We start from the raw sequence: 26,240 nt of genomic DNA, 5'->3' as shown, positions 1-26,240 counted from the left end.
AATCCAACCTGTTGTCATCCACGGAGATGCATTTCTAAAACAGAGAGAATCATAGAACTCCCTACAGTGTAGAGGGAGACCATTCAGTCCATCAAGCCTGTACCAACAACAATTCCACCCAGGCCCTATCCCCGTAACCCCGTGTATTTACCCTGCTAACCTCACTGATATTAAGGAACAATTTAGCGTGGCCAATCCACTGAACCTGCACATCTTTGGACTGTAGGGGAAAACCAGAGCATCTGGAGGAAACCCGTGCTGATATGGGGAGAGCGCCACACAGACAGTCACCTGAGGCTGGAATTGAACCAGGATAAACACGTAGGATTATGGGGATAGGGCCTGGGTGGAATTGTTGTCGGTGCAGTATCAATGGCCCAAATGGCCTCTTTCTGCACTGTAGGGATTTAATGATTCTTAACCTCTCTTTTTTCCTTCAAATCACTCCAACATTTTGGTTCATGTGTTCCAGTGTCTCTTTTTTGTGACTCAATGTCAGATTGTACTCCTATGCAGAACTTTGGGAAGTTTTATTACGTTAAAGGCATAATAAAAATATAAACAGCTAAAAATCTCAAAACATCACTTTTGATGGTCACCTTTTTTTAAACCAAAAACGGCATTTAATACATCAAAGATATGTTCATGAAATTAAATTACAGAAAGAGCAAAAATCACTTGGGACAGGGAAGCACCAGCTCCAATCATTCCCTGTTCACCATGTTTCAGAAAGACGTTCTCCACAATATTTAAAGTGCCACTCAAATTCACAAGAAAGAAAATTTTTGATGCTATTGTGGTACTTTCCTATCAGAAATGAGGGGGCAGATAGGAAAAAAATAATAAAGTGATTGGCATATAGAGTTGGCTACTTCTGATAACCATCGCATGAACTCTTTTAGAATTGCAGTTCTGTGGAATTCAGGTAACCTGATCAACCTTATTGTAGCACAACAGCCAAATGCATGGGTCATTTAAATTTTGTTGCACAACCAAACACATGTGGTAACATATAGGAGGTGATTTGTGCAAGGTTTGCACCAGAGCTGGCCGCACAGATTAGAGGGATCTGAAAACAGGATATTTTTATGTCAGAGCGGCTGAAAGTTCAGTACAGGTTCACATCTGTACATTCAAGTTTCACTCAAAGCATTTGTAAGTAGTAGCAAGGTGCCTTCCCTATAATTAATAAAGTTAGGGCTGAGTTATCAAAGGTCACTGATGGGCAATTTACAAAGATTTAATGGCAGGGTGACAAGTATGGGCGATTGTTTAGGCAGAAATGATTGGGTAGGTGGTGATATTAAATGGTGGTATTCGATGATTAAGCTCACATGGATAGTTTTGAACCTTGGTCAAGTGACTTGGAGTAGAAGAGTGACTGAGAAGGGAAAAATTGATTTTAGTTTTGACAGGGTTAGAAATAGGGCCAAAAGAATTAATTGTGATGCTATCTTTATTTATCCTGAGCTTTAACCATCTTCCTGTTTGCAGGTATCACTTCTCTTTTCTTTATGGGTAGAAACTGTAAGGCCATATCTGGAGATTGTGGATGAGTGGATAGTGCACGGAAATCTGTCTGACCCTGCAAAAGAATTCATTATTCAAAGGTACTATAATCACACAATTATTTATTGTTTTTGATGACTTGGTTTTGATTGCTTTGACGTCCAAGGTAATGTCTGCACTTAGGTGTTAACCCTTTAAATAGGCTGAGAAGTGTATCCAGTATTGCCATTTCTTATTGCCCTCCACAGTACTGTCTTCCTCCACCGCCCTTTTTTCTGAAATTGCAAGTTATTATCAGGTGCAAATAGATTTGAGATGCACTTTCCTACCTCCTGCAACTGAACATTGTCAAAGCGACTGATTATCAATGAGGCATGAGTAATGTCTATTTGGCCAAGATGTCTTGTCAAATTATATTTCAGTCAGGATTCAATGCTTTCTGGAGGTGAAGTAAGAAAATTGGAAAGACATTGAATTTTTTTCCCAAAAAGAAAGCTAATTTAGAAGAATGATGAGTACAGAAGGTTAAAATGATTTATCAGTAGACAAAAGATAAAGATTTGCAGCCATCAGAAAAAAGGAATTTGAATAAGTTTGACTTCTTTCCATTCTCCTCACCCTCAACCCCTTCCTCATGAAGGCCTTGTATGCTTGATGATTTTGGACACTTTCAGCTTGGTTCACTTCCTGGCTTCCACCACCACTGAATTGGCTGACACAGCCTGGGGCTGATTTTCAACAGCTCAAAGCAATTATTGCATAAATTGGAGAAAATTTAGCAGCCGTGTGCCTCACAAGTCATTGCTGGGACCAATTTTGGTCACAAAACTTCTATATGTATAGATTAGTTGAAAGCAAACACGCCAAGATTGTTGAAATTTGTTGATGATAGACGTGCTTAAAAGTAGAGGGTTTGGTAAATGTTGAGGAGGATAGTAAAATATATAGACAGGATTGGTCAACAGACAGAGGTGGCAATTGCGATTTAATGTGGAGAATCAGAAAGTAAGGTTATTTGAGAAGAGAAATGAGGAATGGCAGTATGTGGAGTGGAAAGATGTTGAAGGATGTGAGTGAATAATGACATCAAGGTGTTCAAATAACTAATTTCCAGGAAATAGGAGCATCTGGGTGTAAGAATAAAAAAACAAAAGGCCAATCATGCTTTGAGTTTTATCAGGCAAGTGATTAGTAAAATAGGAATGATAAATTCATATGAGTCAAGTTAGGCTTGCAGTTTAAACACTCCGTTATATGAAACGGGCTTTAAAACAATGAAGATCATGTGCTGTGGATCACAAGATACAGGAAACCACAGAAACTTGAAAGAGTTCCACTCTTAGATAAGAGTAACTTTAAAAAAGAAAATTTGAAGAGCAGATGAATATAAAAAGATTATTACTTCTGACTGAGGCATTGATGGCAGAAAATGTCCCTGAAGATGAGATATTGAAGCCTGAAATGATTTCCCATAGGGAGCAGGTGGGTGGGAATCATTACAACCTTTAAGGAAAAATTGAATCAGTATTTGAAGCAGAGGAAGATACAGGGATATGAGAAGATAACAGATTATGGATTACTCTAAAAATGAGTACAAACTAGCAAGGTTGAATGGCCTAGTTTATTTGCTGTAACATCCAACTTAAGTTAAAAGTCATCTGAAGCTTTGATAATGTTATTTCAGTCTTTGGCATTTGGCCAATATATGAATGTCCTTCAAGAAATTACAAATGTTAAGTAGTGCTTGTTAGGCAGCTGCAATGTTAGGCATATACTTTTTGAAGGGTGGTGATATTATGATCAGGGATAAATCAGTAGACCACAATTTTTGCCTCCTATTAATTGATATTTGAAAGATAGTGAGGGTAACTATACAACAGGGTTCAAATAATATTACAGGAAACCTATTTAACTTAAATATTGTAGCAATCACGGATGCTATAAAGTGCAGTGAATCACTGGAACACTGCTTGTAAGATGCTGGGTCTTTGTTTTTCTAATCTATTCTGATCTATTGTTGTTTTGCATGCTAGGAACAATAATGTCCCAGTGAATCACAGGGATTTCTGGCACTCCACCTGCACACTGTACAGTGTATCTGAAAAAACTGGGATTGCTGAAAATATAGGTGATGGCGCAGGCAGCAGTTGCAGCATCGATCAAGAAAACTCCAGTAAACAACACACGATGGTCTCCTTCCTGAAACCAGTGCTGAAGCAGATTATTATGGCTGGCAAGTCAATGCAGCTGCTTCAGAATCTGGAAAGCAAAGACAACCCAGGTCTTCTGATGCAAAACACTCATCGAGGTAAGGAAAATAACTGTATTGGTGTAATAGTAATCATTTGAATACATTTTCTGGCCTATGTTTCATTTCAGAATTAGCACAGACAGTTTGTAGAATCTGTGAAATGCAAATTTTGGAAGTCACTGTATATTACATTAACCAATATTGTAATAGTGCCTTTTTAAAAACAAATTTTAGAAAATAACTTCTTTATTGAAGTCTTGGCTACTGCATGTACTTCTTTTTGTGAATCATCTGCATTCAGACATGATCTCCAAGGCAAACCATGATCCAAGTACAGAAACAATCATCCTTTTAAACCTCTGTTTTAATATACAAAGTCTACCTTGTGCCTGTCCTAAAATTGGATAACTTGTGGGGGCTTCATAAAACATGAGGGTAGAGGCAAGATAGTGAGTAATTGATTTGTAATTGATTTTTAAATGGCTGTAATGCACCAAATTCTAAGAAAAAAGATTTCACAACCTTGGGACATCCAAAAGCACTTTACGGCTAATGGCGCACTTCTGAAATGTCGTCACTGCTGTCAGAGATGAACGAGTGATAACACTGAGCTGTGGCTGACACAAGGCATTACCAGATAGTCCCATCATGAGGTAGTTGATGCAGTGCAGATTTTGTTTTTAAAAGTGATGTGGTTCCTCTACTGATCAACAAAGGAATTGTCCGTTACTAATTTGTCACTTTAACAATTCGAGTTAGATTTGTCACTTTAACAATTCCAAGTTAGATTAATAAGAACACTTTTCCTGATTATATACAATTGTGTATCCTTAAGCAAACATTTATTCACTTGCTGCCAATTTGTAAAACGTGATAGAGCTATAACTGATTCATGAACAGATTGTTGCATCTCAGCTATGTTGTTTTGCTCCTTTTGGCTCACGTCAGATTGTGTTTATAAATGATTGTGGAATAGGGGAATGTTGTTGTGAATAATGCACAAACCACCTAGATTGTTCTGTGCCTGCAGTGTAATGCAGTGCTAATTGGAATGCTAACCATCAGCAGTCAGCAGTTTTGTTCTTAAATTATTATGTGCCAGTTAAATACTTTGTTAGCTCCTACGCACCATCCCTTTGCACAATATTGAATAAAAACTGGCATTTCTAGTCAGATGAAAATTTAAAAGTTTTCAAAAACTTACTTGCATTAAGCTGTACAAGTGAGAATATCAAGTATCTCACAGGTGATCCACTAATCATCTCATACAAATGTTATAGTTTGGCTTGCATTACTGCAGTGATAGAATTTTGTCCTTAAATCAGAAGATCTTGGGCTCAAGTCCCAATTCAGATGCCGTGACAAGAAGAGATAAGAGTTGCAGTTGCTGACTACTGGGCTGTCATCCAGCAGCATACTTGTGTCTGCTAAGAACTGACTACTCCACCATTGTAACCTCAGAGAACAGGACTTCAGAGCTGCAGCATCTATAATTCAAACAGAGCAGTTTCTATAATGTAACGCTTTTTGATTTGGTTTATTACTGTCATGTGTATTGGGATACAGTGAAAAGTATTGTTTTTTGTGTGCAATACAGACAAAGCATTCTGTTCATAGAGAAGGAAAGGAGAGGGTGCAGAATATCATGTTACAATCAAGCTAGGGTGTAGAGAAAGATCAACTTAATGCAAGGGAGGTCCATTCATAAGTTTGGCAGCAGGGAAGAGACTGATCTTAAGTCAGTTGGTATGTGACTTCAGACTTTTGTATCTTGTTCCCAATGAAAGAAGGTGGAAGAGAATATGTTGAGGGAGTATGGGATCCTTGATTAAGCTGGCTGCTTTGCCGAAGAGCGGGAAGTATCAATGGATGGGAGGCTGGTTTGTGTGATGGGCTGGACTTTGTTTGCCAAATATGTAAGAGATTGAATTGGAGCGTTGTTAGAGAGTTTAGAAGAGTTAAAGTTTTAAAAGCATAGAACGAGAGTAAAAGATAGAACGAGAGGAACAGCTCATGAGAAGTCGCCACACTCCAGCGCTGTGATTCACAATGCTAGTTCTATGTCCTGAATTAGAAATTTACCCTTTTGTATTTAACAGTCATTTGAACATTATTAGTTTAAGCTGTGATCTTTTATTATTCTGTCTGCTTCAGTTAAAATCCCCTACGGTTAAAAATACTATTACATTACTGCCAGGTTATTCCCTTGTTCATAATTTATTAAATTCACTTTGAGTTCTAATCTTGAAACTGAGACCCGGTTATAAATGTTGCCACTTTGAAGTAAGATTTAATGGAGGTAGAACTTAGTCCATACTTAAACGTAAATACAAATAGGTTTGTTGTTCATTTTTTCCAATAGGCAACTGAAAACTGGACTAAGCCAAAGTAAAGATAGACTGTCAAGTTTTGTAGAGTTGGGATGCATGCATGTGTGTGATCAAAGCCAAAATAACCTAGAATAAAAGTTTTGTATGAACAACAAACTTAATAGACATTTTGGCCCCCTGGTCACTGCTCAACTGATGAGTCAGACAATTAACTCTGGATCCTTTTACTACTTTGATATGGGTACTGAAGGCTCAAGCTAATGAACTAAACGACACCCGTGTGCTTGTTCCCTTCTCTCCATCCATAACCTGAATGGATAAACCGCAGACTTTGTTGCTTTGTAGTCTAGAATTGTAAGTGTGAGCTCCCATACTACAATTCCATAATTGAACACACTGGAAGGCCATGTAGTATGTAATGTGTAGAGGGATTTTGTTTTAAGCTTTAGTAATCTATTACAGATTCTACATTGATAACTGGTTCTATAGTTTTCTTGTGCTACTTCATGGTCAATGCAAAATGGGCGTGAAGGTTTCTTCCAAAATGGGGAGACAGGAATCGTCCTTGGATGATTTCCTTCTTAACATGCTGATTAAGAACATAAGAACATAAGAAATAGGAGCAGGAGTAGGCCATCTGGCCCTTCGAGCCTGCCCCGCCATTCAATAAGATCATGGCTGATCTGTCGTGGCTCAGTTCCACTTTCCCGCCCTCTCCCCATAACCCTTAATCCCCTCTCTTATCAAAAACCCATCAACCCGCTTCTTAAAAATATTTAGCGAGGCAGCCTCCACCACTTCAACGGGCAGAGAATTCCAGAGATTCACCACCCTTTGAGTGAAGAAGTTCCTCCTCAACTCCGTTCTGAACTGCCCCCCCTTTATCTTGAGGCTGTGCCCCCTAGTCCTACTGTCTTTTTTGAGCGGGAAGAGTCTTTCCACCTCTATCCTATCCATCCCATTCATCATCTTATACGTCTCAATGAGATCTCCCCTCATTCTTCTAAACTCTAACGAGTACAAGCCTAGTTTATTCAGCCTCTCCTCATAGCTCAACCCCCTCAACTCCGGTATCAGCCTAGTAAACCTCCTCTGCACTCCCTCCAAGGCCAAAATATCCTTGCGCAGGTGCGGCGCCCAAAACTGCACACAGTACTCCAGCTGCGGCCTCACCAATGCCCTATACAGCTGCAGCAAGACCTCCCTACTTTTATATTCAATCCCCCTCGCTATGAAGGCCAGCATCCCATTCGCCTTCCTGACCACCTGCTGCACCTGCAGGCTGGGTTTTTGCGACTCATGCACAAGGACCCCGAGGTCCCTCTGCACCGTCGCCTGCTGCAGTTTTTCGCCACGTAAGTAATAGTCCTTCCTACCATTCTTCCTACCAAAGTGGACCACCTCACACTTGCCAACATTAAATTCCATTTGCCATTTCCTGGCCCATTCGCCCAGCCTATCTAGATCCTTCTGCAGACTCTCCACACCCTCCGCACAATTTGCCTTTCCCCCAATCTTGGTGTCATCAGCAAATTTCGACACCCTACACTCGGTTCCCTCCTCCAGATCATCTATATAAATGGTAAATAGCTGAGGCCCCAGCACCGACCCCTGGGGCACTCCAGTAGTCACCAACCGCCAATCCGAATAGCACCCATTGACCCCCACTCTCTGCCTCCTATTTGACAACCAATCCTCTATCCACGCTAACACCCTACCCCCAACTCCATGTCCTCTGACCTTCTGCAGTAACCTCTTGTGAGGTACCTTATCAAACGCCTTCTGAAAATCCAGAAAGACCACATCCACCGGCTCTCCTCTATCCACCGCCCTAGACACATCCTCATAGAACTCCAGTAAATTTGTCAGACACGACTTCCCTTTAATGAAACCGTGTTGCGTCTGCTCTATCAAGCAATTCCCTTCAAGATGCCTCGCAATTTCCTCCTTAATGACGGATTCTAACATTTTACCTACCACAGACGTTAAACTAACCGGCCTGTAATTCCCCGCCTTTTGCCTGGCACCCTTCTTAAACAACGGCGTAACATTAGCCGTTTTCCAATCCTCCGGCACTTCCCCGGAATCCAGCGACGTCTGGAAAATAACCACCAAGGCATCCACTATCACCTCCGCCATTTCTTTCAGAACCCTCGGATGCATTCCATCCGGTCCTGGGGACTTGTCCACAATCAGCCCCTCCAGTCTGTCGCGCACCACCTCTCTAGTAACAGTAATGTCATTAAGACCCTCCAGTCCTACCACCTTTCCATCGCTAACACCCGGCAAATTATTCACGTCCTCCTCCGTGAAGACAGAAACAAAAAAGTTATTCAAGACCTTAGCCATATCCCCATCCCCTACCACTAGGTCCCCTTTCTCATCCGCTAAGGGACCAACGTTCACCCTAGCCAGCCTCTTCCTTTTTATATATTTATAAAAACTCTTGCTATCCTTTTTTATATTAAGTGCTAGCCCAGCTTCATAGCTTCTTCTACCCTCCTTTATCAACTTTTTTGTCAATCTTTGTTGACATTTAAACCTTTCCCAATCCTCTTCTCGCCCACTGCTCTTAGCTACTCTAAATTCCTCCGCTTTTAATTTAACACTTTCCTTCACCTCCTTCGTTATCCACGGCTTATTACCTCTCTTCCTACTGTCCTTTTTGACCATCGGAATAAATTTCTGCTGAGCACCAAGAAAGATCTCCTTAAAGATCCTCCACTGCTCCTCAGCAGACCTACCTTCCAACGCACTCCCCCAGTCCACATTCGCCAATTCTTCTCTCATCCTACCATACTCCCCTCTATTCAAACAAAGGACACGTGTCCGGGAACCCACTTTCTCCTCCTCCATCTGCAACAGAAACTCCACCATACAATGATCACTCTCTCCAAGAGGATCCTTCACCTCAAGGTCCCTAATTCTACCCGCCTCATTACATAGCACCAGATCCAAGATAGCTCGCTCCCTCGTCGGCTCCAACACACACTGTTCCAGGAAACTATCCCGGCAGCATTCCAAGAACTCCTCCTCGAGCCCACCTCGTCCAACATGGGTCGACCAATCAATATGCAGATTGAAATCCCCCATAACTACTGCCGTCCCATTCCTGCACGCCGCACTTATTTGCGCGTTAACAGCCCGCCCCACCTCCAGATCATTATTCGGGGGCCTATAGACGACACCCACCAGCGTCTTCCTCCCTTTGCTGTTCCTAATCTCCACCCACAACGATTCCACTTTCTGCTCTTTGGCTCCGATATCATCCCTTGCTACCACCTTGATGCTGTCCTTAATCAGCAGAGCTACGCCACCCCCTCTTTCCTCCTGCCTATCCTTCCTAAACACTTGATAGCCCTGTACATTCATCTCCCAGTCCCTGTCACCTTGCAGCCACGTCTCTGTAATGGCCACCAGATCGTATCCATTTGTGTCGATCTGCGCCACCAGCTCATCCACTTTATTCCGAATGCTTCGTGCATTCAGATAAAGCGCTTTCAACCCAGCCTTCTTCTGGACCCTATTTGCCGTAACGCCACCACTTGGGACATCCTCAGCCTCTTCCCTTACCTGTACCCTATCCTTAACTGTAGACCTCCTAACATCACCTACCCTCGCACCCTCCCCCCCCCTAATTAGTTTAAAGCCCTGTCTACAGTTCTCTTTACTCGATTCGCCAGCACTCTGGTCCCAGCACGATTCAGACCAACCCCATCCTGCCCGAACAAGTCCCACCTACCCCAATACTGGTGCCAATGCCCCATAAATTCGATCCCATTCCTCCCACACCAATCTCTGAGCCACCCATTCACTTCCTTTATCCTGTCAACCCTACGCCCGTCTGCACTCGGTTCAGGCAGTAGCCCAGAGAAGACCACCTTGTCGGTTCTACTTTTTAATTCCATTCCCAGCTTCTCATACTCCCTCCCCAGATCCTCAGTCCGCACTTTGCCTACGTCGCTGGCACCCACATGTACCACCACACGAGATTATTCTGGTTTGGTAATAAATTAGTTCGATAGCTTGAAAATTCGGGACCATCTTTCTCCCTACTGGAACAATATTTTGCTTTATGGCATTTTTATTTAAATGAATTTATACTGTATACTTTTTTTTACTGTGGACATTTGCAGAATATTTATGTTGGCTATTTTTTGAATGACTTCCAAATCCTTTTGAAGGCCATTTTCGTCGTAAGTTATTGGAGTGATTTAATTTGCTGGTGTAGATGGGGATTAAAAATAAAAATCACGTGATGAGAGATGTTATTATTTTAAATATTTTTTAGCATTTATTGTATTCTGTGAAGTAGGCTTATGGGTCTGACTGAATATGGAAATAATTTAAGCTGTGAACTGGTTGTCTAGTGGTTTAAGACATGAAAAGGGTGCTGGCTTTAAAGGCATGCATTTGAAATATGTGCGGCTAAATGAATTTTCAAGAAGTAAACGAGCCATAGGTAGAAATTTGCATTAGGAGATACATAAGAGTTTGGATTTTCAGCTGTTGAATTCCAAAGGGGAGTAAAAGATTTTACAACTTGGAAAATATAAATAAACAGGGAGCTTTTAAAAAAAAATTTGACCTCAACGTGGGGGCCATAGGAGAACAAGATTTTTATATTTTGCAAAAGTTAAGTTTCAAAGAGGTGCAGCAAAAATGCATATTTAGGAAGAGATTTTGAGCTATGTTGGGTGTGTAACTATGTGAGAACTCCTGGGGTATAATTCAGTATTGGGAAAAGAGCTATGAAGGTCCGAGGTTTGAAGCAGCCATTCCACCAAGCCAAAAAAAAGTCTGTTTTCAAAGAGCAGGGTTTGTTTTTGAAGTTGCACAGCACAATGGAAATGAGGCTGAGAAGTCCTGTGATGCACTTTTCTTACAATAACAGAAGATTTTCCTCCTGGTAGTCTTACTGGAATTTTGTAGTTAAAATCTCTAAGGGAATGTTGTCTGGGTAATGTTTACCTGTGTGTACAACCAAGTAAAATTCTTCTGAGGAAAGATAAATGCAAAATACTGCAGATGCTGGAGTCTGAAACAAAAACAGAAAAATGCTGGAAAATCTCAGCAGGTCTGACAGCATCAGTGGAGAGAGAATAGAGCCAGTGTTTCAAGTTTAGATGACCCTTCATCAAAGCTGAGAGGAAAGAGAATCAGCAGAGATTTTGAGGAATGTTCTGTGGAAAAAAATAACTAACTGTAATCTTGTCTGTTTACATTTTATTGTTGTCTTGCTATTAAACCTTTTACTTAAAATCCCCACAACACTTAGTGGAATTTGTGGCTTTTGAATTCTTGCTGTCAGAATACAAAAACAATTGTGATATGTGGGCTGAGTTTTCCTTTGGGATTTGGTTTACATCGCAAATAAAGTCTGGATCATAATTTGGAAACCTGTCTCCAACCAGTCCACTTTAATGGAATTGGAGGCTGGCAATTTACCTGCTCTCAGAAGACAGGTTGATAGCTAAATACTTTTAAGGAAACTGTGTGCCTCCATTTTAGCTTAAGTTTCATTTTCAGCGACTTGAGCCTGGGATTCTTGGGTCTTGGGAACCCTGGCATGTAAGAAGAGATGAGAAGGACAGGGCAGGTGACCTTGTAGCTGAAATAATGGGCAGGTGGCGCCAGAGCAGCCCACCAAGCTTAACTTTTAAAGCACATCACGATAAGACCCCAGCGGTGGGTCAACCACCACCCTTTCATCCATGATCAACCCCACCTTCCTCCCATGATTCACATCAACCCCTCTCCTCCCTGTGAATGTTATCACTATTTTTCCCCCATCCCAAATAATGAGACATTCCCATCACCCCAGCCATGTTCCATTCAATCCCCACCATGATTTTTGACTTGCCTGATGTTATAGCCCGCTGCTTTCCAGCCCAACAGCGAGCTACCCAGTCAACCTGCCTGACAATTGGACGGGAAGTGCAGATGACAGCAATTTAAAACTGGTCCTGCTATTAACTTCTTTAAGGTCAGCAAGAAACCCATTCTTCTGCATTTTCCATGTGGATTGTCCTCTGCCCTTCCTCCCACCCCACTACACCGTTTATAGTTCTAAGTTATTATCAGGTGCAATACATTTAGCATTTTGGTAGTCTTGAGGCTTTTTAAACTAAGACATTGATCTATTGCATTGAAACCCTGAATTATTTGACTTTATAAAGGCCGTTGGTTGACAGAGTATTATCTTTCTTGATTTGAGTGCAGATGCAGAAAGAAAGAGCTTATACGCTCTCTTCTTGGAGTCCCTTCAGTCCCGCCTTCGATATCGAGAGGATACTGAATCCTGTGAACATGCTGTACCAGAGCAACAAGCCACGAAAGAAAGCTTGATAAAGGTGCAGTCTATAGTGGCTCGGCACCTTGAACTTGAAGATGTTCATGATCCTTTATTGGCTATAAATTTTGCAAGGTAATGTTTCTGAAATGAAAATGTGTCTGGTCTCCTCTGTATCAATTATAAATTCTAGAGCCAAAAAATAATTCAGCATTTTTTTTGTAAGTTTCTTTTTGGTGTAAATTTTATGCTGTTCATCTTGAATGCTGGTACTGGGGAATGGGATATGTTGCATGGGATTTTCCCCAAAAAATTCTAAGTGTCGAATTCGAGTAAAAACTAGAGTAAATCGCGCTGGTTTTTTCAATGGGATTTTGAAAATGAGTCTTTCATTGTCTGTGAACTGCAGAGCACACTAGCGTGAATGTTATTAAAAATCAGGGGGTGATGCCCATGCTTGCTGGAGAGGCCGGCAGCATAATGCTGAATGAGCCACTGTAAATATGCTGATCTGTCAGCGCCAAGGGTGATACATGCGCAGTAGCCTTGCACCGCCAGCCTCTTGATCATTGGCCAGTTCTATGACCTTGCATCACTGGCCATGTGACCACCCCCCCCCCCCCCCCCCCCATGCTAAATTGCCCCTAAATGTCAGCAAGATTAGTGGGGTAAATAAGTGGGGTTACGAGGGATAGGGCCTAGGTGGGAATGTTGTTGATGCAGGTTTGATGGGCCTGCATAGTATGGATTCTATGCTAATATTCAGAAGGTTAAGGGATAATTTGATTAATGTTTTCAAAACATTAAGAGGAAACAAATGATAACTTGGGAGAAATTATTTCTGCTGGTTGGGGAGTCTGGGACTGGAAGGCAAAGTGAAGACATTTGAAGACAAGACATTTCAGGAGGAGTCATAAAATCCCTGCTGTGCAGAAAGAGGCCACTTGGCACATCAAGTCTGCACCAACTGTCTGACAGAGCATCTTACCCAGGCCCACCGCCCCCCCCCCACCCTTCCCCATAACCCCAGGCATTTACCCCACTAATCCCCCTACCTATCCATCTCGGGACACTAAGGGGCAATTTCACATGGCCAATCCACCTAACCTGCACATCTCTGGACTGTGGGAGAAAACTAGAGCACCCGGAGGAAACCCAAACAGACATGGGGAGAATATGCAATTTGCACAGACAGTCATCCAAGGCTGGAATCAAACCCAGGTCCCTGGCACTGTGAGGCAGCAGTGCTAACCACTGTGCCACCTTGCAGGAAACATTTGGCCTTGCAAAGCATGGTAGAAGTTCACAATTCTTCCGCAGATGGCATTTGGTGCAAGATCAGTTAATTTTAAAACTTGAGGTTGATTGATTTTTATAAGGCAAAAATATGAAGGGACATGGGGCAAAGATGAGAATGTAAGGTAGCTTAGTTGTGATGTTACTGAATTAGTCATCCATAGACCTGGGAAAATGCTGCAGAGATATGAGTTCAATTTAAATTAAAGTCATTAATCTGGAATAAATAGCTCGTCTCAATAACAATGATCTTGAAAATTCATCTAATGTTCAGTCGTTAAGGTTCAGTAATGAATTTCGGGGAAGGAAATCTCTCATCTTTACTCAGTCTGATCTACATGTGACTCCAGACCAACAGCAGTCTCTTTAACTATCCTTTAAAATGGCCCAGCAAGTCACTCGGTTTCAGGTGTCTCACTACCTGCTCAAAGTCAGTTAGGGATGAGAAATAAATATTGGCCTTGCTGGCAATGCTCACATCTCAGTAATGAATATTAAAAAAAAAATAAGGTTGTAGATCATAGATCAGCCGTGATTTAGTTGAATGGTGGAACAGCCTTAAGGGACCAAGTGATTTACTCCTGTCCCTATAACTGAACTAAGATGTCACAGCAATGCACCCTTTTAGCAAATGTTTCTTTTAAACTTTTTTGAGTGACCATGCGCATGCATTATTTATCCGAGAAGGAGGTTCTGTGTGTTATCTGTCAGGATTCTGTACAGCTGTGCAGCTACTGGTGCATTACTTCACATCATCGTTTTACCAAGGCTTCTTCCAGCCAGTGGATACTCAAGACTTTCATTCCATTAGTCTGGACCTAAATTCAGTCCATGGCCCAGCAGTGAAAAGCCAATGGCTTTCACTTTCAGTGGTGCAAATTAAAAGTGAGGCCTGTTCATTTTGTAGCTAGGTGAAGCAATTGGCAGGAAGGTAATTGCAGCTTGCACAGTCAGTGACTACCTTTTAGACTGGCTTCATGCAATGCTTTCCCTGTAATTGGAGGTGAGTGTTGCAGTCATTTGGAAAAGATAATAGGTTTCTCTTCACCGCTTGGATATGACTCATTAAACAATACCTTTAAAATATTGGAGTACATGGATTCACCTATAAGTATAGCGGAAATGTTTATCCATAGTGATAGTAATATAAAATTGCTGTGAATTAAAATATTGGTTTCTAAACCTGGTTTTTGAACTTGTAGTTAGTAAAATTAAATTTAGAGAATTTCTTTCAAATGTTAATTGAATTGATGATGGGATTTTTCACTTTTATTATGTGAGGAAATTGTACCAGCTCTTTAAATATATTGACACTTTTACACAGGAATCAATACCAACAGTGTGGCTAAAGCTTTTTATGAAAAAGTAAATGCATGGGTATACAGGCAAAGATTGACAGGCCGTGCCTCTTCCCTTTTGAAAGAAGATTGAACTGTGACCTAACGAAGGTCTTTGAAATTGTAAAAGGTTTTGATAGAGTGGATGTGGAGCTAATGTTTCCTCTTGCGGAGTAACAAGAGGCCATTAGTATAAGATAGTCACCAAGAAATCCAAGAGGGAATTCAGAAAAAATTTCTTCATTCAAAGACTGATGAGTGGTTGAACGAAATGGCATAGATGCAGTTAAGGACAAACTAGGTAAACATGTGAGGGAGAACAGAATTGATGGTTACAAGTGTTGAGTTGGATGAGAAAAGGTTGGAGGAGACGTGATTGGAATATAAACACAGCGTAGACTGATTGGGCTGTAAATCTTGCTTCTGTGCCACATCTGCAATGTGATCCTATGTATAGTCAAAGCTGCCACCTTACATTTAGCTTTCTCCCAAAAAGAAGTGAAACTGCAACAGAATCAAGCTCCGAATAAGAGACAATGATACAGTTGCATTTGCCCAGAGATGATCAGAGTGATTAATGTGATAAATGAAAATATCTACAGTGGAGGTTGGAGTCCACTGTCAATGTTAAATCAGTACACAGGCAGTTCTTTCCCTTCATCTGATTTGTGTAACAGCTGGTCTAAGAAGACTTGATAACTTGGGATAGTATTTTATTTTTCTGCACTGATGTTCCTCATTTTGAAATGAAGTTCAAGTCCTACCTCAGGAGCGTAAAATCTAGGTTAACACTCAGTGCAGGACTGAGGGCCCACTGACCTGCCAGAGATGCTGTCTTTTGAATGAGATATTAATACAAAACTGTTCAGCTGCATGTAAAAGATCGCATGGCATTATTTTGAAGACAATAGGAGAGTTATCCCTGGTGCCCTATATTTATCCCTCAACCCACACCAGTTCCCAAAAACAGATTATGTGGACGACACAGTGATAAGCACTGCTGCCTCACAGCTCCAGGGGCAGGATTCCTTGGGTCACTGTCTGTGTGGAGTTTGCATGTTCTCCTCGTGTCATTGTGGGTTTTCTCCGGGTGCTCTGGTTTCCTCTCACAGTCCAAAGATGTGTGGGTTAGGTGCATCAGCTATGCAAAATTGCCCCTTATTATCCCAGGATGTGCGGTTAGTGGGGTAAATATGTGGGGTTACGGAGATAGGGCCTAGGTGGATTGTTGTCTTTGCAGACTGGATGAGCTGAATGGCCTCCTTCAGCATGATAGGGTTGTTATGATGATTGGATATTATTACCTTACTGTATGTGGGAGCTTGCCGCTGCAAATTGGCAGTTGGGTTTTCTGCATTGCAGCAGTGACTACACTTCAGAGGTACTCCTTTAGCCGTAAAAGTATTTTGCCACAAGAACTGGTCATGAAAAGCACCATATAAATACATACCCTTTTCTTAAAACAAAATTTGTAATGCAGTTGCTTAATGGAGAAATTGACAATTTGACCGAACTGAGAATGTTAGTGTGATGACTTGTTGATGCTGATTCAATTCTTGCAGGTTATACATGGAGCAAAGTGATTTTCATGAAAGATTCAGCAATGGAGATGTTAACGTGGATAGGTCGTCTGAATCAGTGACCTGCCAGACATTCGAGCTGACGCTTCGGTCATGTTTGTATCCTCACATTGATAAACGTTACCTGGAATGTTGTGGAAAATTAATGCAAACTCTAAAGACTGATTACAAGTAAGGGAAAAGTGATTGTGTTTCATTTAGACAGAGTAAAGTTTAACAACTTCAGATACTGATTAGGGCAAATTGCAGGAGGATTTGAATTTTGCTATGAATAAATTAGGTTAATGGATTTGGAAGTACTTAATGAACAACTTTCAAATGCTTACTTTAATGTGAAAGGTTTTCAAAATGAGCTTCCTTACCTAGTTCAGCCTTTCATTCTTCCAAAAATTCACAAGTATTTAAAATTAAATTTGCCTAATAATCTACTCTTGACCAATTAGATAGACCTTCCGATCTATCATTTTCATCCTTGCTGATGCCCTGCCCTTTAATTCTTGTTTTTCACATGGGTTTCTCATTTAAAAAGAAAATTTCATATATAATGGTTGACCTCTAGTAGTCTGTTGAATTTTCCATCTGAAGAACATGAGATGCAACTCCAGTCTTCACTAGAGCATTTGGAATCGATTGTTTTGGATGCAGATTTGCAAGTTAGAACTTTGTGCTGCTCAACTAAGATGATAGGCAGCTGACCTATTCTTACAATTATGGCAGTGCTCCTGCAGTTGCTGAAAGAGAAGAGAATTGAGGAGCTTTCACCTTTGAAACTTAAACAGCCAGTTCAATCTTCATCAAACCTTCTGTCCGTTTTTGTGGCAGCTTAACAGGTTGAAATTGTGAGAATTAAGTCACTTTGACCAACTGGATTTCTTGAACATATTGGGGGTGGGGGAGAATGTTTTAAGTACTGAAGTGTAATGAATTATTTGTGTTCTTCCCTTTAGACTGGTGGAATATCTTCAAGCTATGAGGAATTTCTTCCTGCTGGAAGCTGGAGAGACCATGTATGATTTTTATGTGGCTATCTTTGATAAAGTAAAGGAAAAAGAATCCTGGCAGCACTTGTCATTTTTAAATGCCCGATTACAAGAGGCTGTAGCACAGCACTATCCTGAAGATAGCTCTAGGTAAGTTGATATTTTTGGTTTCTAGCAAGTATCTGTACTAAGATATGTGACTAACACTAGGAGCCATAAATGAAACAAAAACAGAAAATGCTGAAAATCTCAGTGGGTTTGACAGCATCGGTAGAAAGAGAATAGACCCAATCCTTCAACTCTATCAAAGCAGCTCTGATGAAGGGTCATCCAGACTCAAACTGTTGGCTTTATTCCCTCTCCACAGATGCTGCCAGACCTGCTGAGATTTTCCAGCATTTTCTGTTTTTGTTTCAGATTCCAGCTTTTTTTTTTGAGCCCTATATTGAGGTAGTAACTGCTAAACCTAATAAGGAACTCAGGAGAAACGTCTTTACCCAGAGCAAGGTTTTGAATGTGGAGTTCACGACCATGACGGGTAGTTGATGTGAGCAGCATGGATACATTTAAAGGCAAGCTAGATAACTGCGTAAAAGAGAAAGGAATATATTCATGGGGTTAGATAACAAAGTATGTTGACAATAAACACTGGTATGTACCTGTTGAGCCCGTTTGTGCTATAAATAGTGTGTAGTGTATAAAAATACAAGAAAACACAAATCAATAAAATTCCTTCAAATCCATTTTCCTAATGCACACCGTCATATGTTCTATACAATTTATTTATTTCCAGATGCAAATTTAAAATCACCAACCTAATTCCTGCATATAGATATTGAGTGAAGCTGCAGGGTGTCTTGAACCTTACAATTAACATCATTCAACACCTAAACTTGTTTTTTATTCGTGATGTTCCTGTAATTTACGAACAGTGGCATTCTGTGGAGCATTTGGTTACTTCTTTCTACATTTTCATAGAAGTTTTAGCAGTTTTAAACCACACATTCAGCCAACTTTTTTGCTACTGTTCTTTCTGGGGGGGAAAAAATGTTCCCCATGGCAGGAAAGACCTTGCATTCATCTGAAACCATTGACTTTTTCCAGCATGTTAAACTGGTATGCAGCCAGTGAAATTCTGGCCGCTAATGTTACGTAAGCAAATACAGCAACCAGTTTTTGCACAGGCTCTCTCAAACAAAAAGGCAAATGAGGTGAATGACCAGTTAATCTTGATGCTGATTGGGGGATAAATCATAGACTCCTTACAATGCAGAAGAAGTAAAGAATCATAGAACCCTACAGCACAGAAGGAGGTCATTCAGCCCATCAAACCTGCACCGCAACAATCCCATCAAGACCTATCCCCTTAACCTCAAGTAGTTACCCTTTCAATCACCCTGATGCTAAGGGACAATCCACATAGACACGGGGAGCACAAGACTTCACACAGACAGTCACCCAGGAAAAAGGAGGACGTTTGGCCCGTTGAATCTGCACCGGCCCTCTGACAGATTATTTTACCCATAACCCCATATATTTACCCCACTAAACCCCCTAACCTACACATCTTGGGACACTAAGGGGAAATTTAGCATGGCCAATCCAATTAACCTGCACATCTTTGGGCTGTGGGAGCAAATGTTGAGGCACAGAGAATTCTGCGTTCTTCAAATGGTTCCATGGGATCTTTTATGTCAATTTCAACAGACCAAGCCCTGGCCTAACATCTGATTCTGAAAGGTTGCTCATCTGCCATGCAGCATTAATTTGAATTATTCTGCAATTTAAATGTTCCAAATGTGCAGTCCTGCTGCTAGCATGTCTACCATATCCAATTTGACAGGTGATGCACTCCTGGCTAAGTTTGTGCATGCGCTTCCAGCCCAACATACTGGGGGCTTAGGCCGATTAGCCAGACTTCTAGGCTATATTATACAACTGAGATTGCTTCCGTTTGCCACACTAACTTGTTTTTCAATTTTAATGATTACATCTCCCTGAGACTTGGGAATCAGTATGCAATGGGCATGTTTCCAGTTAACTTATCATATTAAATAGGTGTTAAGTTCATCCTAAAATCTTCCAGAAATTCAAGAGTGAACCTTGGTCAGAAGGTCAGTGGTGACCATATTGGACTTGCTTTGTAACTGTATATCTACAACCATTTTAACATAGTACAATTTAAAAATGTTTCATTCTCGCCGAACAAGCAAGTTAAAAGTTAGCATTATTGTAAAAACAAACCATTAGTGGCATTGCATTAGGTTCATCCAATAACTTCAAGTCAATTTGCAAAACTCTGCTGCCAGTTTGGTTAACCCTTTCCCTAATAATTCTCGAAGTCAGATTGTCAATTTACAGCTAAATTAAGGGCAATTATTACGACAACCAGCAACAGGATTGAGATTGCCCAGGCACAATTGGCCTCATACAACGGGCTTTCACCCATCTGTTTTGGCAGAATTTTTACCTATATCTTGTCCAGTGCATTCTACTGTGGGGGCTGGGCACCACTTAGCTCCATGTTTAACTTCTATGTTATTCTCCCTTTCCCAAATTCTATTGAAGGTCAGGATGTTGAGAGCAACATGCAAATGGAAAAAGTGCCTCTTTTATTTGCAGACAGCATTAAGTTTAATCCTTTGTGCAGTGCATGCAAGTCTCTTGATAAAATGAGATACTGTGACAGATGACTACCCACTATTATGCATGTGGGCTCACGTAGAATGTTATTTTCTAAAACAAAACCTGTGCATTTGTGGCTTGAACAGTTGTTGAAGTTATTGAATATTTTCATCTACTTTTGAACTTTTGCTTTCAACTGTAGGTTGTCCATATATTTAGAAAATATTGACATTGTAAAAAAGAGACTTCCAGTACATTCTATCGATGGTCTCACGCTGAGTTACAAGGTATGTTTAAGCAGTTTTTTCCACCCAAGATCTGACAAATAATTAAAGTTGGTTGCACTAATATATTTTCAAAAGGGTTACATTTTCTTATCTCTTCCCACTTCCCTATTTTTTTTCAAATAGGTTCCTTGGCCTGTTGATATTGTTATCAGCTCTGAATGCCAGAAGATTTATAATCAAGTGTTCATACTTCTGTTGCAAATTAAATGGGCCAAGTACAGCCTGGATGTCTTGAGATTTGATGGTAGGATGAAGTTGCACCATTCATTTGAAAATATTACTGGTAGATGTTTTTTAATGAGCAGATTTTGCACTGAGAACTTATTTACTCTAAACATGTAGATTTGAAGTTTAAGTCAAAGTTTATTTATTAGTTACAAGTAAGCTTACCTTAACATTGCAATGATGTTACTGTGAAAATCCCCTAGTTGCCACACTCCGACACCTGTTCAGGTACATGGAGGGAGAATTTAGCGTAGCCAATCCACCGAACCAGCACACCTTTGGACTGTGGGAGGAAACCAAAGTAGACACTGAGAGAATGTGCAGACTCCACACAGACAGTGACCCAAGTCGGGAATCAAATCGGGTACCTGGCACTGTGAGGCAGCAGTGCTAACCACTGTGCGGCCCCAGGGCTGCATTCTTAATGTAATTAATTTACAATAACTTTTCTTTAAGAAGCAACTAATACTTTACGTTATTGCTCTTGTGGAACCCAGTAATTAGCAGAACTGGCAGCCACTTACAAAACCCAGTCAAGCAAAGGTTTGCCCACGTAGATATTTGAATGCTATAATTCACTGTTTCATTTTTGGCTGTTGGACCTTTCTCAGTGGATGGACAAAGTCTGTTTAGGCTGGTGAAGGGCAAGCCACACAATTGGAGTGATATAACTCCATAATTGGAGGAAATGAAATCTATTTGTCCTTCTGTATGTGGAGAATGTGGAAACAACAGCCACTTCAGAAGATTTGGCATCTTTTGAGGCACACACTAGTCTGTTCACCTTTTACCAACAGCTATATGGTAATTGCATCTTTACTCTCTTTACAGTTTCATTCCTTTATGGTGTGCTGCGTTTTGATGGTGCCCATCTGAGCTCTATAATTAGGGGCACTGCTTAAAACCCAGGACTTCCTCATTAGCATAGATAGTCATTAGTATTCCCGCTTGTCACACGGGAGACCGGGGTTTAATTCCCCGACAAGAAGCTGCAAAATTTCCTGGTTGTGTTTGGAGAGCGAGTCTTGGCGGCACGTGGCACAGTGATTAGCACCACTGCTTCACAGTGCCAGGGACCCAGGTTTGATTGCCGGTTTGGGTTACTGTCAGTATGAAGTTTGCATGTTCTTCCCGTAACTGCATGGGTTTCCTCCAGGTGCTCCGGTTTCCTCCTACAGTCTGAAGATATGCAGGTTAGGTGGATTGGCCATGCTAAATTGCCCCTAAGTATCAAGGGGACGAGCTACGGTAAGTGCATGGGGTTATGGAGATAGGGCCTGGGTGGGATTGTGGTCGGTGCAGACTCGATGGGCCAAATGGCCTCCTTCTGTACTGTAGGATTCTACGAAACAATCCTAATTTTTTGTAGATGAGTGCAGAATCCAAACTTCATGCCAGATCTGGACAGAATGTACATTTTCTAGCCTTAGAATTATTTCTAGCAGTAAGCCTGCTCAAGTGGTTTTTTTTTGTTGATGGAGCCAACTTGGAAGATAAAAATTGTTCCACATGGAGGTTTAATCTCCTATTCCCCCTACAATTACAAAGTTAAAGTAAAAAAAATTTATTTATTAGTCGCAAGTAAGGCTGACATTAACATTGCATTGAAGCTATTGTGAAATTCCTCAAGTCGCCCCAGCCCAGCGCCTGTTCAGGTCAATGCACCTAACCAGCGCTTGTTTCAGAATGTAGGAGGAAACTGGAGCACCTGGAGGAAACCCATTCAGACATGGGGAGAATGTGCAAACTGCACACAGACAGTGACTCAAGCCGGGAATTGAACCCAGGTCCCTGGAGCTGTAAAGCAGCAGTGTTAGCCACTGTGCCCCCGTGCTATATACTGTGGTATACATGGTGGTGGTAGATGTCTGATCTGTTGTTAACTCATCTCTTTCAGACAAATGTTATGAAAAAACTCAGTCAAACTTTGAGGTACTTTCAAATGCTCAGTGAGATGTGTGGATTAGGTGGACTGGCCATGCTAAATTGCCCCTTATTGTCAGGGAACTAGCTGGGGTAAATGCATGGGGTTGTGGGGGTGAGGCCTGGGTGGGATTATGGACAGTCGATGGGTAGAATGGCCTCCTTCTGCACGGAATGATTCTATTGAAAGATCCTATGAGAGATTGCACCATTCCTTTAATACTGTGTCATGTACACCAGGAAGAATACAAACTTGCACATTTGATCTTTGTTGAGTTAGTTGGTCTCAGCTAGAGCACTATTGACATGAACTATTGATCTATATTCCTCAATCACTGAGAAGAAAATCAATCGCTAATCACTAATTTCTAATTACTATCAGTGACCCCCACCCAAGGTCAAAAAGGTACTTGACACTCCATCTACATTTACAAAGGAAGAAATGACATGCTGGAGGAGTGGTGACATGACTGGAACTGTAGTCCAGCATGAGTTACAACTATTAGGCACAAGGAAAGCATTTGGCAGAGGAAGAAATATTGAAGATATGTTGGCCCAGAATTTGGTGCGTCCACAGTCATTATTCATGATTTTAAAAACACAATTTGTGGCAAGCGAGAGGGTTGCAAGCCAACACAAATTGCTGGACGCTTCAAAAATGGAGTCTCATCTTTCATCTTCCCATGAGTTTCAAGAAATTGCCAGATTTGCACTTAAGTATGAATTAAACTCATCCAAAAGGCTAAGGCTGAGAACAGAGAGATCTTTCTCATGAGACTTATTTCTGCAATGCCACTCGACCCCAGAGGCCAAGAAAAGATATAAAAGCCTGAGGTCACATACCAACAGATTCAAGAACAGTTTCTTCCCTGCTGCTATCAGACCTTTGAATTGAGCTATCTCATATGAAGGCAATCTTTCTTTCCACCCTAGCTATGACTGTAACACTACCTTCTGCTCCCTCTCCTTCCCTTCTCTATGAACAGTATGCTCTGTCTGTATAACATTGCAAGAAACAGTACTTTTCACTGTATACCAATACATGTGACAATAATAAAGCAAATCAAATTAGTTGAACTGACTGTCTCATTTCCCGTAGATAGCAAACTGTCCCAAGAGGTTTTTATTTTTTTCTCTTCCACTCTGCCTCTTTTTATTTCACTCTTAATCCAAATCTTTTCTTCACTCCCTTTTTTGTATATATTTTGGCTATACTTCATCAGGTTCCTTCTTCATCACTTTCTCCATTCCTAACTTTAATTTGTTAAGGAGATAAACTATTGGTTGTCAAGTTTCAGATGCCTCTTTGCTCTCGTTATCAACTTCCAGCAATTTGCAGAGCAAAACAATTTAGAGCTACAGGATAAGGAAACAAAATTGAACTATTGGAGCTCCAGCCAAAATTCTGAGCCATGGCATTTAAAATTCAGCTGCAATATTGTATTAGAGTGAAATATAAAAGAATGTCATTAACTGTTTTCAAAATTTTTGTACTTACAGAACATATCGACGCTTATGAGAAACCACAAGCAACTCTATTTGAAGATTCCAGTTGGTCATTTGAAGCACTGAAGTCACCCGTTAGACAGCAAATTCATAGGATGTTTCTGCTTCGAGTTAAACTCATGCACTTTGTCAACAGCCTGCATAACTATATAATGACCCGGGTGAGGCTTCCTTTGCAAAATAAGAGAAATGTCAGATAGATAAATGTTCAACTTTTGATTTCTTCAGTAGATCCTGGGATAGTTCTGTAAAGTTTTAATGGGTTTTTTGAAAGCTTGCCCTGCGGCTAAAGCTTATTTCTATCATTTTCTCTCCGTAAAAGATTTGCATTTACAATTTCTTTCCATTATTTTTTGTGTATCTCTTGCTGTACCGAATTGTGGTGTGGAATTGCTGGTGTTGGACTGGGGTAGGCACAGTAAGTAGTCTCACAATGCCAGGTTAAAGTCCAACAGGTTTGTTTGGTATCACAAGCTTTTGAGCACTGCCCCTTCATCAGGGGAGTACGCTGAAAGCTTGTGCTACCAAATAAACCTGTTGGACTTTAACCTGATGTTGTGAGACTAATTACTGTGCTGATACCAAACTGGTAAATAAGTACGCAACCTGCAATCTCTGCCAAGATTGTTGTTGGAAAATCTTTCCCTTCTTTCGTGACATTTATGATTTTAGTGTTATAGATGAATCATCATCATAGAATCCCTACAGTGCAGAAGAAAGCCATTTGTCCATTTGGTCTGCACCGGCTCTTACCCAGTCATATCCTGTAACCTCACATATTGATCCCACTAATCCCCTTAACCTATACATCTTGTGAGCAATTTAGCATGGCTAATCAACCTAACCTGCACATATTTGGTCTCTGCTATTTCTTCCTCAATATTTTAAACTACATAGATTCAAACACTTCAGGACAGGGACTTTATGCTCTGAATTTGTTTGACACATTCACGTTTAAATTTGTCTCATTGCTCATCTCATCACTCAATGTTATATTTCCCAGGTAAATACCAAAGCAAAATAAGTATTTACTAATTCTGCCATTTCTCTACCATTACCTGGATGTCTTTAAGTTCATACAATGTATAATCTTAATCATTGCACATTACTGCCTTACAAACAAATGAATAATGTTAAGAGCATATTATATCTGTGGTGAATGGGGAGGAATATATTTATTTTTGTCATGTAAAGAAGACTTGTTTCCTTTCTCTTGATCATCCATATGAAGGATACAGTGGCAGTATCTTTTGGGTCAGTTGTATATTTTCATATTAAATTCTTACCCAAAACTTTTGACCCCTAAACTTCCCACAAGAAATAAATAATTATGTAATCATACTGCAAATCAGAAAAAAACAGATTAAGTAAAACCACATGATTAAATTTGCATTGTAACCAGAGAAAGTGAAAAAGATGTGATAGTTATGAATCTAAGTAGCACACACACATTCTGGAAATCACTTTATTCTTGTTAAACCTTTGTATATATTATCAAACCTCTTCCTCTTGGTACTGAGAAACTTTGTACATGGTTTACCTGTAGTCCTCCTGTAACATAATGAATTTGGGATGGATCTTTGCAGTTCGGGAGAATTATACATTTATAAATGGAGTCAAAATTGAATCCCAAAGAAATTCATAATTTTTTGTACTTACCCAGTAAAACTCCTGTATGCTACTGATCATAAGATCATAAGAAATAGGAGCAGGTGTAGGTCGTTTGGCCCATCAAACCTACTTCACCATTTGACGAGGTCATGGCTGATCTGATTGTGGCCTGAACAGCACTTTCCTATCCGTCCCTATAATCCTTATCCTTTGTCAATCAAAAATCTGTCTAACTCAGCCTTAAATATATTAAAGACCCAACCTCCACTGCTGCCTGTGGAAGAGAATTCCAAAGCTAATAATCCTTTGAAAGAAAAAAATCCATCTCCAGCTTAAATGGAAACCCTTACAAAAGTCTTCTCAGCATCTACCTTGTCAAGCTGACTTGGAATCTTATATATTTCAATAAAATCAACTCTCATTCTTTTAAACTTCAATGAGTATAGACTCAACCCCTTCATCCCAGGAATTAGCCCACTGAACTTTTG

General features: G+C 40.6%; 1 protein-coding gene across 2 annotated transcripts in view; it reads left to right on the top strand.

Moving 5' to 3' along the window:
* The window catches only part of tubgcp5 (tubulin gamma complex component 5), a 61,141-nt gene that overhangs the window by 28,683 nt on the left and 6,218 nt on the right, over window positions 1-26,240 (top strand). For both annotated transcript variants that reach the window (XM_080197623.1, XM_080197624.1), the window contains exons 12-19: window positions 1,495-1,610; window positions 3,543-3,817; window positions 12,313-12,517; window positions 16,578-16,766; window positions 17,543-17,725; window positions 20,403-20,487; window positions 20,611-20,731; window positions 24,136-24,302. In XM_080197623.1, coding sequence (XP_080053749.1) covers window positions 1,495-1,610; window positions 3,543-3,817; window positions 12,313-12,517; window positions 16,578-16,766; window positions 17,543-17,725; window positions 20,403-20,487; window positions 20,611-20,731; window positions 24,136-24,302 — 1,341 coding nt within the window. The remainder of the gene's footprint in view (window positions 1-1,494; window positions 1,611-3,542; window positions 3,818-12,312; window positions 12,518-16,577; window positions 16,767-17,542; window positions 17,726-20,402; window positions 20,488-20,610; window positions 20,732-24,135; window positions 24,303-26,240) is intronic.

The sequence above is a fragment of the Carcharhinus amblyrhynchos genome, chromosome 10 (genome assembly GCF_965287045.1).
Source record: "Carcharhinus amblyrhynchos chromosome 10, sCarAmb.v2.hapA, whole genome shotgun sequence".
Classification (NCBI taxonomy): Eukaryota; Metazoa; Chordata; class Chondrichthyes; order Carcharhiniformes; family Carcharhinidae; genus Carcharhinus; species Carcharhinus amblyrhynchos.
The sequence above is the reverse complement of the archived record's forward strand: the minus strand, read 5'-3'. Positions and strand labels throughout refer to the sequence as shown.